General features: G+C 34.1%; 2 protein-coding genes and 3 non-coding genes across 5 annotated transcripts in view; 4 read left to right on the top strand and 1 right to left on the bottom strand.

Moving 5' to 3' along the window:
* The window catches only part of LOC144967504 (aspartate aminotransferase-like), an 18,088-nt gene extending 13,844 nt beyond the window's left edge, over positions 1 to 4,244 (top strand). The window contains exons 10-13 of the mRNA XM_078904872.1: positions 512 to 594; positions 1,429 to 1,582; positions 2,610 to 2,786; positions 3,440 to 4,244. Coding sequence (XP_078760998.1) covers positions 512 to 594; positions 1,429 to 1,582; positions 2,610 to 2,786; positions 3,440 to 3,490 — 465 coding nt within the window. The 3' untranslated portion in view covers positions 3,491 to 4,244. The remainder of the gene's footprint in view (positions 1 to 511; positions 595 to 1,428; positions 1,583 to 2,609; positions 2,787 to 3,439) is intronic.
* Positions 4,245 to 5,587: 1,343 nt separating this feature from the next.
* LOC144969788 (small nucleolar RNA U3) lies at positions 5,588 to 5,809 on the top strand. The gene has a single exon (XR_013644857.1). It is a non-coding gene; the product is annotated as a small nucleolar RNA U3 (small nucleolar RNA).
* A 3,067-nt stretch (positions 5,810 to 8,876) lies between these two features.
* LOC144969798 (small nucleolar RNA U3) lies at positions 8,877 to 9,098 on the bottom strand. The gene has a single exon (XR_013644867.1). It is a non-coding gene; the product is annotated as a small nucleolar RNA U3 (small nucleolar RNA).
* Positions 9,099 to 9,701: 603 nt separating this feature from the next.
* The window catches only part of LOC144969197 (uncharacterized), a 5,414-nt gene continuing 2,615 nt past the window's right edge, over positions 9,702 to 12,500 (top strand). Inside the window, exon 1 of the mRNA XM_078908309.1 lies at positions 9,702 to 9,743. Within this exon, the coding sequence (XP_078764435.1) occupies positions 9,702 to 9,743 (42 nt within the window). The remainder of the gene's footprint in view (positions 9,744 to 12,500) is intronic.
* Positions 11,022 to 11,243, top strand: LOC144969795 (small nucleolar RNA U3). Its single transcript, XR_013644864.1, has one exon. It is a non-coding gene; the product is annotated as a small nucleolar RNA U3 (small nucleolar RNA).

The raw sequence follows: 12,500 nt of genomic DNA, 5'->3' as shown, positions 1-12,500 counted from the left end.
TTTGTTTGTATCAATCATGCCATGTTGACGTGACATCAAATCGGTCAGTCTTCTGTAGTATTTAATTTTTGTCAACAATTCTTTGATTTTTTTAAAATTGAGCTTTTATATAGCGCAATAACCACTAAATCTGCTCTAAGCGCTTTACAAGGGGTCCCTGTCCAACAGCAACATATAACATTTAGGACAAGACATGACGCCTGTAAGGCGATATTATAATTATTTTTAGGACAGAAACAACGCTGTTAACGGCCAGGTACTCATGTTACACCTGAGTACGGTGAGAGAATGTGAAATTAAAGAGCATTTTCCAAGGACTCAACTATGCGCCGAGCGAGGCTCGAACCCAGGACCTTCCGACTCGAAAGCGAGTGTCATACCCCAAGACCACATAGCCGCAACAATTCCAAAGACAACAATAAATTTATATATATAATTATATAATTTACTAAACGTGTGATGATGTAGTGATGTTGTGTAGGGATGTTGAAGTAACCCTCTCTCTTTTCAGGCTCTCCAAGAGCACACTGCATGTGATGATTACATTTTCCACACCACACGAATTTTGAGCCTGGTCGGGGCTTTTTCAGCAAGGTACCACCACACTATTGTGGTATCTCAGCTTGATTTTATTTCCTATTACATTTATTCATTTGTTTTGTTTATATTGTTTGTTTAATTTTGTCATTGAGGTTTCTTTTGTGTCACCTTTTTTTTTTCTTTTTTTTTTTTGGAGGAGTGAGTAGTTTGAGGATGAGACGCAATGGAGGGGTGGGTGGGAAGGGATGTTTTCTGGTTTTTATTTTATTCATTTATATATATATTCATTTTTAAAAATGTTTTACATTCAAGTTCCTGACAACCAGTCTTATGTCAAATCAGTGCCAGATAAGAAGGGATTCGATTGGATAACTTAAGGAGTAAACAATCTGTAAACAATATTTATAAAATATACCAGCGTTCAGAAAGAGTGATAGAGCTCTAAAAACCTGTCCACGGATCCCCCCCCCCCCCCTTCAGGATTAGATGTGCTTATGTTGAGGGATGTGAGTTTATGATCGTTGTCATCGTCATCATCATCATCATCATCATCATCATCATCATCATCATCATCATCATCATCATCATCATCATCATCATCATCATCATCATCATCATCATCATCTTCATCATCATCGTCGTCGTCGTCATCATCGTGATTTCCTTGTCATCATTGTCCTCTTAGTCATTATCTTCAACACAACCAATAATACATTCCCCACCCCTCCACCTTTACTTATTTATCCATATATGTTTTTTTTATCTCTGCATAATTTCTCAATCTACCTGATTTTCTCCTCGTTTCTCTCTTCATCGTTATGGTAAAAATATACTCCATCATGCATTGGATAATTGTGTAAGGAATTGAATTTGATTTGTCATTACCAGGACGTTGCGTTCGGTGGGAGTGAAAGTGATAGATCCAACAGCCGGCTATTACATCTTCCCAAACTTTGAGGTCATACGTCCAGCTTTGGCAGCCAAAGGAATAACTACAGGCCAGCAAATGTGCGATGCTATATTCTCGGAATTCAATGTTGCTGTATGTAGACGGAGCTTACAGTATTTTAATTTTTTAAAATGATATTTGCCCTTGGTCTTATATAATATAACTTGTTTATTATTAATTATTATTATTATTATTATTATTATTATTATTATTATTATTATTATTATTATTATTATTATTATTATTATTATTATTATTATTATTATTATTATTATTATTTATTATTATTATTATTATTATTATTATTATTATTATTATTATTATTATTATTATTATTATTATTATTATTATTATTATTATTATTATTATTATTATTATTATATTTTATTATTATTATTACTATTATTATCATAACTAATTATTATTATTATTATTATTATTATTATTATTATTATTATTATTATTATTATTATTATTATTATTATTATTATTATTATTATTATTATTATCATTATTATTATTATTATTAATAGCATTATTATTATTATTATTATTATTATTATTATTATTATTATTATATTATTATTATTATTATTATTATTATTATTATTATTTATAGCATTATACTTTTATTGATTTTAGACTTGTGTAGCTTATTGTTGTGTTTTCTTTTTCTCCTACTTTAAAAAAATATTTCTTCCTTTATTCCGGTTCTAGGTGAACATATTGGCTGGTAAGATAATCGAACGCGATTAAGGGCCTGCATTAACATTGTTGTAATGGACGATGGTATGCGTTGGATTTAGAGTAGTTCCATTACAACAATGAGCCCATAACAATTTGGGTGATCTGACCTGCAAATAAGTACACGTCGTTCCCATTATCTATATCCTTATCGAAATAAAATTGACACCTCATTGCTTTTCTTTTTTTTTTTATGTAGTTGTTTTATTTTTGTTTTGTTTTGTTTTTTGTTTTTATTTTTCTTCTGACAATTTGATCGGCTGTTCATCGACCACTATTGTTGCAAAGAGATCTTTTATTTTTTAATTTTTTTTCTTTCTTTTGTTTTTCTTTTTTCAAAATGGTAATGCAGTATTTTTGTATGTTTTTCCAATAGGTAATGTCAGGCGGTCCCTCCCACCTCCGTCCTTTAGAAGAACTGACCGTCAGATTGTGTTACATCTGTTTTGATGGTAAAAAGGCGCTGCAACAGAGTCGGAAACTGGGTCGCGATCAGGCATTGCCGGAGAACTTTGTATACGAGTTATGTAGGCCTGTCTATGACGGAATTTTGGTGAGTTATAAATACCCAGAAATATATCATAGGCTTTTTAAATTTATAAATCGAGAGAGAGAGAGAGAGAGAGAGAGAGAGAGAGAGAGAGTGTGTGTGTGTGTGTTTGTGTGTGTGTGAAAGAGAGATATATAGAGTGTGTGTGTGTGTTTGTTAAAGATATATATATATATATATATATATATATATATATATATATATATATTATATATATATATATATAGAGAGAGAGAGAGAGAGAGAGAGAGAGAGAGAGAGAGAGAGTGCGTGAGAGAGAGAGAGAGAGAGAGAGAGAGAGAGAGAGAGGGGGAGAGACAGTGTGTGTGTGTGTGTGTGTGTGTGTGAAAGAGAGATATAGAGAGAGAGGGAGGGGGGAGATTATATTTGTTTTCATCTATTTATTGTTGTTTTGAAATGTTTTTGTGATTTATATTTCCATAAACAATCTTGAATGTGAACTAGAACTTGAACTAAAGATAAAAGTAAGAAGAAATTATCTTCGCCGTATCAACCAAAATGATAAAAAAAAAATAGCTAAAATATAGATAGATAAATAAATGAATAAATAAAAAAAAATAGATAAATAAATAAATAAATACATTAGTTTGTTATAATGAAAATAATTGTTATAAAAATGTGCACATTTTCCACAGTCCCTCAAAAACTGGGTCCAAGCACTGGTTGACCAGTCAAACGGATTCTAAGATCCAGATGGATGTCATTCCCTTCCATATGCAGTAACCGCATAGGACTCGAACAGTAGAATGTCTGAAAAGCACACTGCCCAAACACCTTCTTAAATTATGTTTTTGTTTTTTGTTTTGTTTTTCTTGTCAGACATGTGAAATTTAAATGTGAGAATTATAACACTCCCTCCTATGCTTATCTTAATTTTTTAATTTTTCTTTTGGTTTTTGTTGTTGTATAACGTGATATCTTTATATATTGTTCATGTAGTACGCAAACAATTATAGACCAACGAAGGAATTAAAACGACGTGTATATGTATATATGTATGCGTGTGTGTGTCTGTGTATGTATGTGTGTATGTGTGTGTGTGTATGTTATTGATAAGCATTTCAATACGTAATGTCAATATAAATAATAATTATATCTTGAAATCTATATCGCATGTTTTACGAAGATAGAATGAAATTGTATTTAAAATGTCTAATTAATTACACATGCTATTTATAAAAGAAAAAAAACTTACAGTACATAATGTCTAAGATTAATAGGATAGGAAAAGGCAACTTGAAATCCATTATCGTGAATTATGAAAAGAAACATTACAGTATTTAATGGTTAATATTTAAGAATTAAAAAAAAAAACTTCCTTCCTGTGTTTTATGTATATAAAAAAATACAACAAACAACATACCATTACGATACCCTTGGTATCGATGAATGAGTTAATATTGAAATAAAAAACCAAAAAACAAACAAACAAAACAACAACAACAACAACAACAACAACAACAACAACAACAACAACAAAAAAAACTCATAAAAACCAAAGAAACAAACAACAATTGAAATCCATTATTGTGTTTTATGTAAAGAAACATTTCATTGCCCATTTGGTATTAGTAAATGATCAAAACACAAACCAATTATCGTATTTTATGAAAAGAAAAATCACGGTATCCAATTGCTTAATAATTTAAAAAACCCAACTCCATTGTAATGAAACATTACAGTCCCCAATAGCTAATATTATAGGATATACAACTCCCTTAATGTATTTTATGTAAAGAACCGTTACGGTACCCAATGGCTAATATTTGAATAATAAAGAACAACTCCTCCATTGTGTTTTATGAAAACAAACAAATAACACCCCGATGGTTAAAATAAAAACAAAAAACAAAACAAAATCAAATTGGAATTAAATGCCGTGTTTTATGTAAAGAAACATTATGTACCTAATGATCGATATCGAAAGAGAACCAATAATAGAAGAAAAAACCCCGAAAAAACCCCCAAAAAAATAACAAAAAACAAACTAAATAAAAAAAAAAAAAAGAAAAAAAGAACCATTACAAAAATTCAAACAAACAAGCGAAAAACCTTAGCATCTATCACCCATATTTTATATAAATCAAATAAACTGTTCAAAACCTAATGAATATTGATTGCTTTGTTTTCTGTTTGTCTCTCTTAACCAAAATGTTCCTCCGATTCCCCCCGCCCCCTCTTCTCTCTCTCTCTCTCTCTCTCTCTCTCTCTCTCTCTCTCTCTCTCTCTCTCTCTCTCTCTCTCACTCTCTCTCTCTCTCACTCTCTCTCTTTCTCTTTCTCCCTCCCTCTCTCTCTCTCTCTCTCTCTCTCTCTCTCTCTCTCTTCAGTAACATTATCATTCTTCTTTTTTCCTTTTCTTTCTTTTTTTTTTCTTTCTCCGAGCCCCATTCCACGATTTTCGTTCTTTTCACTATTTTTCACAATTTAGGGAAAACTACTAAGCAATTATGGCTCTTACAATCAATTACTATGAGTTATATCCCTTACTTATAAAAGTTGTATTTTAAAAAAATAAACTTGCGCTGATTTTTATTGTCTCCCCTTATTAAAACATTATTGTTTTAATCCCTTTTAATCTCTTAATTGATATAGATTAATCATTATTGGTTCTAAAAGCAATTTAAAATATATTCTATGTAATCATATATTTGAAAGTAGAACGGATTTGGTCACAAATAAATATTTAATTTGTTTATATACACATGCGATGGTAATTATGAAACTTACAGTGATAAGTATATGGTTTGCCTAACTTATTCTTTTTACATCACTATTCAAGTTAAGACCATACTCTTAGGGATCATTTCTAGAGTATGCTTTGCGGAAACATCGTGCTAAATTGACCGGAATCCAAACCACGATGACGAGACTTAGTCACTTCCTCTGAGCGTGAAGTTGATCTTGATGACATCACAGCTCTCGTGATGACTTCAAAGATCGTTGATGATCGTTCCACTCTTCCATAAGCGGGGAGTTGGAGGGGGAAGTGACAATCTGAGTGGTTTCCTTTTTAACCAAATGACACGAATGGGGAAAACAAAACAGTCAGTAGCCAAGCACATCTGGTCTGTGGTAGCCTAGCTAGCCAGAGCTTGATACGGTAGGCTGGTGTTCGCCAAAAGCTAAAGATCCTAAGAACGATGACCACTTGAAGCGAATCGTGAATTGTGGTGGTAGATTTTTGACCAATCATGAAGCGGAATTTGTGACACCACTCGGACAAATATTGCTAGTTTTTAACAAACAATAGGCCTAAAATAAGAGTTGATTTAACTCTCCTCTTTCTTTTTGTTTTTCGTATGCAATTTGTGAAAGTAGCTCTCATTATATTCGCCCAATCAAACCCGTGACTGAAATACAGAGGCCGAAAAGTTAATGAGTGGCATCGGGGTTTTAATTGCAGACGTTGCGTATCTTGATGCAGGCAGTGTCAGGTCGGTAAATATCATCTCGCCGTTTATTTGCATTATTACCAATATTCGGCAGCGGTCTTCGCAGCTTCTAACTTCAGTTAGTTGAGTGATGATGTCCCATTAAATTGTCAGTTCATTATCAGTTATTCTAAAATGGATACGATCGGCTTTGGAAAATTTCATTTTAACTCGTTGAAAATGAAGATTATCGATAATAATTGGGACTGCTGCATATGGGTAAGCTATATTTCTAACGTTCATCAAAACAGAAATAATGAATAAATGAAATAATAATAGAATAAAAAGACGAGATCATGAGCTATTTTGAGCATAAAGCGACCTAGTTTTCATTTTCATGGGTTTTCTGATGTAAGTTATTACAAATAATTATTAATAAGTATTGATTAGCATTTTTTATTATTAAAAAGAAAGCTCTTCCCTCCAATTCCCGTGCTCACTTTTACAACATATGTCAGATTTATAAAAGTAACACATTTTCAGTGACTGTGAAAGCATCAAAGCATATAGGATAATAACACACTTATCTCTAACATACACACACACACACACACACACACACACACACACACACACACAAAGTTTGGATTAGCAATCCTATGAAGTGAGTAGAAAAGTGCCAGAAGACAATAGAGAATAAAAAATTTTTTCGCGGCGGTGGTGGGGTTTGAACCTGCGACCTTATTGGTACGACAACTCCGCCTGGCAGGTGAGAGCGTGGCTCTACCGTGTGAGCTATCCACGAACACAAAAATATTCGTTTCAAACCCAAAGTCATTTCTAGATCCCTCTCTCACCCACTTCTTGAGATCGCCGATTCGTTCGCCACCATCGCGAAGTAATTTTGACCAGCAGTTAAGCTTAATAGCCAATATTCTCATCACAAACATATAACATAGAAACGATTGAGACATTGAGTATGCTCCGGTGTATGGGGTGAATTTTTAATTCAGAAAAGTGAGTGGAGCAGGCACTTATGTTGGTAACAACAAGATATGAAGTGAGTAGAAAAGTGCCAGAAGACAATAGAGAATAAAAAAATTTTTCGCGGCGGTGGTGGGGTTTGAACCTGCGACCTTATTGGTACGACAACTCCGCCTGGCAGGTGAGAGCGTGGCTCTACCGTGTGAGCTATCCACGAACACAAAAATATTCGTTTCAAACCCAAAGTCATTTCTAGATCCCTCTCTCACCCACTTCTTGAGATCGCCGATTCGTTCGCCACCATCGCGAAGTAATTTTGACCAGCAGTTAAGCTTAATAGCCAATATTCTCATCACAAACATATAACATAGAAACGATTGAGACATTGAGTATGCTCCGGTGAATGGGGTGAATTTTTAATTCAGAAAAGTGAGTGGAGCAGGCACTTATGTTGGTAACAACAAGATATGAAGTGAGTAGAAAAGTGCCAGAAGACAATAGAGAATAAAAAATTTTTTCGCGGCGGTGGTGGGGTTTGAACCTGCGACCTTATTGGTACGACAACTCCGCCTGGCAGGTGAGAGCGTGGCTCTACCGTGTGAGCTATCCACAAACACAAAAATATTCGTTTCAAACCCAAAGTCATTTCTAGATCCCTCTCTCACCCACTTCTTGAGATCGCCGATTCGTTCGCCACCATCGCGAAGTAATTTTGACCAGCAGTTAAGCTTAATAGCCAATATTCTCATCACAAACATATAACATAGAAACGATTGAGACATTGAGTATGCTCCGGTGTATGGGGTGAATTTTTAATTCAGAAAAGTGAGTGGAGCAGGCACTTATGTTGGTAACAACAAGATATGAAGTGAGTAGAAAAGTGCCAGAAGACAATAGAGAATAAAAAATTTTTTCGCGGCGGTGGTGGGGTTTGAACCTGCGACCTTATTGGTACGACAACTCCGCCTGGCAGGTGAGAGCGTGGCTCTACCGTGTGAGCTATCCACGAACACAAAAATATTCGTTTCAAACCCAAAGTCATTTCTAGATCCCTCTCTCACCCACTTCTTGAGATCGCCGATTCGTTCGCCACCATCGCGAAGTAATTTTGACCAGCAGTTAAGCTTAATAGCCAATATTCTCATCACAAACATATAACATAGAAACGATTGAGACATTGAGTATGCTCCGGTGTATGGGGTGAATTTTTAATTCAGAAAAGTGAGTGGAGCAGGCACTTATGTTGGTAACAACAAGATATGAAGTGAGTAGAAAAGTGCCAGAAGACAATAGAGAATAAAAAAATTTTTCGCGGCGGTGGTGGGGTTTGAACCTGCGACCTTATTGGTACGACAACTCCGCCTGGCAGGTGAGAGCGTGGCTCTACCGTGTGAGCTATCCACGAACACAAAAATATTCGTTTCAAACCCAAAGTCATTTCTAGATCCCTCTCTCACCCACTTCTTGAGATCGCCGATTCGTTCGCCACCATCGCGAAGTAATTTTGACCAGCAGTTAAGCTTAATAGCCAATATTCTCATCACAAACATATAACATAGAAACGATTGAGACATTGAGTATGCTCCGGTGTATGAGGTGAATTTTTAATTCAGAAAAGTGAGTGGAGCAGGCACTTATGTTGGTAACAACAAGATATGAAGTGAGTAGAAAAGTGCCAGAAGACAATAGAGAATAAAATTGTGTCAGAAAAAGAAACCACTCAGATTGTCACTTCACCCTCCAACTCCCCGCTTATGGAAGAGTGGAACGATCATCAACGATCTTTGACGTCATCACGAGAGCTGTGATGTCATTAAGATCAACTTCACGCTCAGAGGAAGTGACCAAGTCTCGTCATCGTGGTTTGGATTCCGGTCAACTTAGCACGATGTTTCCGCAAAGCATACTCTAGAAATGATCCCTAAGAGTATGGTCTTAATCTAAACGATCTCTATCGATAAACTGATCAATTCGGCACAAACAAATTGAAGGCGGTTTTATGATCATCATATTATTAGTATATCAAAAAAATAAATAGCTATATAAATATAAAATTATGTAAACCTGTTAAGCATGTATTATAAAATAATATATTTTCCGAATTGTAGAAATAATTTCAATAATTTTATTTTAATCCGTGAGAATTTATAGAATTAAAAGAAAAGGTGAATAATAAGGGGAGGTAACAAAAAAATCCATTTTGAGCTTCCTCTGAAAAACATGAATTAAGGAACATAAAACCTATTGGTTAATTGTGTGGGACTTAACTACCGAGTTATTTTACATTAACCATGATCAAGCTATGTGAAAAAAAAAATATGGAAAAAAATAAGAAGGGGGCTGGGAGTAGAAGGGAAATTAAAAGAAAGAAAAATAGAAAGAAAGCATAAGGGGGGGGGGGGGGGGGGGGGGGGGGGGGCATAGAAAGTAAAAAAAATAAATATATATTTACAAATTAAGGAAATGAGACATTCTACCTCGATAAATATGATATAATATAAGAAGGCATTCGTGAATTAAGTTAGAAAAACTAAGTAATCATGACAAACAAGAAATGGAACAATATGGAAACAGGCACTGATGTAAGATTATTTTCTTTTAATCAGAAAAGGTGCCTATGCAATAATACAAGATAAATCAAATAGGAAAATGAAAATAAAATCATCTCTGATTATTTGAAATTCTTGGGTAACTTTCTAGACAAATTAAGAAATTAAGGAGCAGGCACCAGTGTAAGATAAAAATCTGAGCAAGTGTGTATGAAAGGTGCCAGTCGAGATAGACTGATTTTTTGGGATGTTTTTTTTTCCCTTCTATTTTTCGTTCTTGCTTTGTCTGGCACCTTTCGTGCACATTTGTTCAGATCTTTAACTTTCTAGAGAAATGGAGTGAAACGATTCGGGTAATCCCGCTACTAATTTGTTTTAAAATGATGTAAAAAATAACGATAAGTTTAAGTATTGAAATGTACGCTCAAATTTTTTAACGAAGATAGATACCGTGGACGTTTCGAGTTTCCCGTTAATCAACAAAATACGATAAATGAAAGAAAGGGATGTCTTTAATGTGGAAAATGTGGTTTAATTCAGTTTTACACTCGGAACACCCACGTCCTTCCCTGAACTGGTTGTTTATGTGTCATTGTGGATAAAAATCACTACTAAGATTATTTTTCCCCTCCAACTAAAATAAACAATAAACAAACAATTTTTCAACTAACTCCCCGCTTATGGAAGAATGGAACGATCATCAACGATCTCTGACGTCATCAAGAGAGCTGAGATGTTAAGAACAACTTCACGCTCAGAGGAAGTGACCAAGCGGTTTAGATTCCGATCAACTTAGCACGTTTACACAAAGTATGCTCTTGCAGCATTCTTTCTTATTCCCCCTCCCCCCCCCCCCCCCCCCCCCCCTTTTTTTTTTTTATTCTTATCACATTCCATTTCCATGATTTTCGTTCTCTTTCCCGATCTTATTTAAAGTTTGGGTTAAATATCATACGGTTAAGGGGAGACAACTGAGTTGTTACTCCTCGTGCCACCATTAATACAAGTTATATCCCTTCATCATATAAAAATTTTGAAGAAATCAACATGTGTTGATTTTTGTTGTCTCCCTTTTAATATAATTTACTTATTAATCAATCAATTTATTAAGCCAAACAATTTTACTAATGCTTTATAAGATTAAATATATGTATATAAAAGTATAGTAAAATAGAAATATAATGTTTTAAAGTAGAAAATATTTTTAACAATATTAAAACACTTATTATGCACTACAAATGATAATCATAAAACTTGCCTTTCTATATTTACGTTGGTTTAATAAATACATTCAATCAACACTTGTGTATTAAGACCATACTCTTAGGGATCATTTCTAGAGTATGCTTTGCGGAAACATCGTGCTAAGTTGACCGGAATCCAAACCACGATGACGAGACTTGGTCACTTCCTCTGAGCGTGAAGTTGATCTTAATGACATCACAGCTCTCGTGATGACGTCAAAGATCGTTGATGATCGTTCCACTCTTCCATAAGCGGGGAGTTGGAGGGGGAAGTGACAATCTGAGTGGTTTCCTTTTAACAAAATGACATGAATGGAAAAGCCGAAAGGCAAATTGCAAAATAACTCGCCAAAACCCCTCTCTTTGGTCTGGTAAGTATGAGCTTTTAGGTATTTTTTTAACCTACTAGGCTATGCGTGTTTTAAAAATTTTTTTTGGTTTGTTTGGTTATTCATAAGTTATCTTGCAATTTCATTGCATTCTCGAAAGGTTTTACATTTTGCTTGAATGACAATATCGGGTAATAATCTGCCGAAAGTATTGTTCTGTTTATGCTTTGAGTTATTTGTTTTAAAGTGTCATGTTTGGTAATTAGATACAATAATTCTTGCTATTCCAAGGTGCTCATCACAAACTGTCCGGATCGATGACGCCATAAATTTATCAATGTTTTCACAATTTTCGCAATTAATTGCTTACACAGTTCCACAGAAAACTTACGACCTCGTCTTTTTAAACTAAAAAAATATCGTTTATTTACTTATTAATCTATTTATTTATGCATTTATTTATTATATTTATTCATTGGTTTATTTATCTATTTATTCATATATAATTTTGGAAGCAAGATAACCATTTGCAAAAATATCTACTGATAAGGATATACTCTATTTATAGAAACAAAGTGGAAAAGAAATTGTCAAAAATGACAAAGAAACATCCTTCAAAATATCGTAGTAAGTAGTATGGTTTCAATAATTTTTTTTCAACCAAAATGACATGAGTGGTATAGATAGAATGAAATTGACGTCACTCAGGTCTTTGTTTGTTTTTTTTGTTTGTTTTTTTTTTGTTTACTTTTTTTTTGCCACCCACGTTAATGAGTAATTCTCACTAAACTATAGACAGAATGCGCTTGGCCAAGGAGTTCACAACATTGCCATCCGGAAGTATAATGGACCAACACACAAACTCTGTGTAACCATGAACTTTTATAGTCTGGTTAATACAGTTTAGTGAGAACAACTCACAAACGCGGATGGCAAAAACAATAACAAAGGCCTGAGTGACGTCATCTGCATACTATCTATAGTCTGGTTAATACAGTTTAGTGAGAACAACTCACAAACGCGGATGGCAAAAACAATAATAAAGGCCTGAGTGACGTCATCTGCATACTATCTATAAACCCGACTATAACGTTCACACACAATTTTTTGTGTTGGTCAGTTATAGATAGAACGAAATTGACGTCACTCGGGTCTTTGTTATTGTTTTTTTTTTTTTTTTTTTTTTTGCCATCCGCGTTTATGAGTAATCTCACTAA

Source organism: Berghia stephanieae, chromosome 3 (assembly GCF_034508935.2).
Source record: "Berghia stephanieae isolate SIO BIC M18660-M18661 chromosome 3, UCSD_Bste_1.3, whole genome shotgun sequence".
In the NCBI taxonomy this organism is placed as follows: Eukaryota; Metazoa; Mollusca; class Gastropoda; order Nudibranchia; family Aeolidiidae; genus Berghia; species Berghia stephanieae.
Note: the sequence above shows the minus strand (reverse complement) of the source record. Positions and strands in the feature narration are given on the sequence as shown.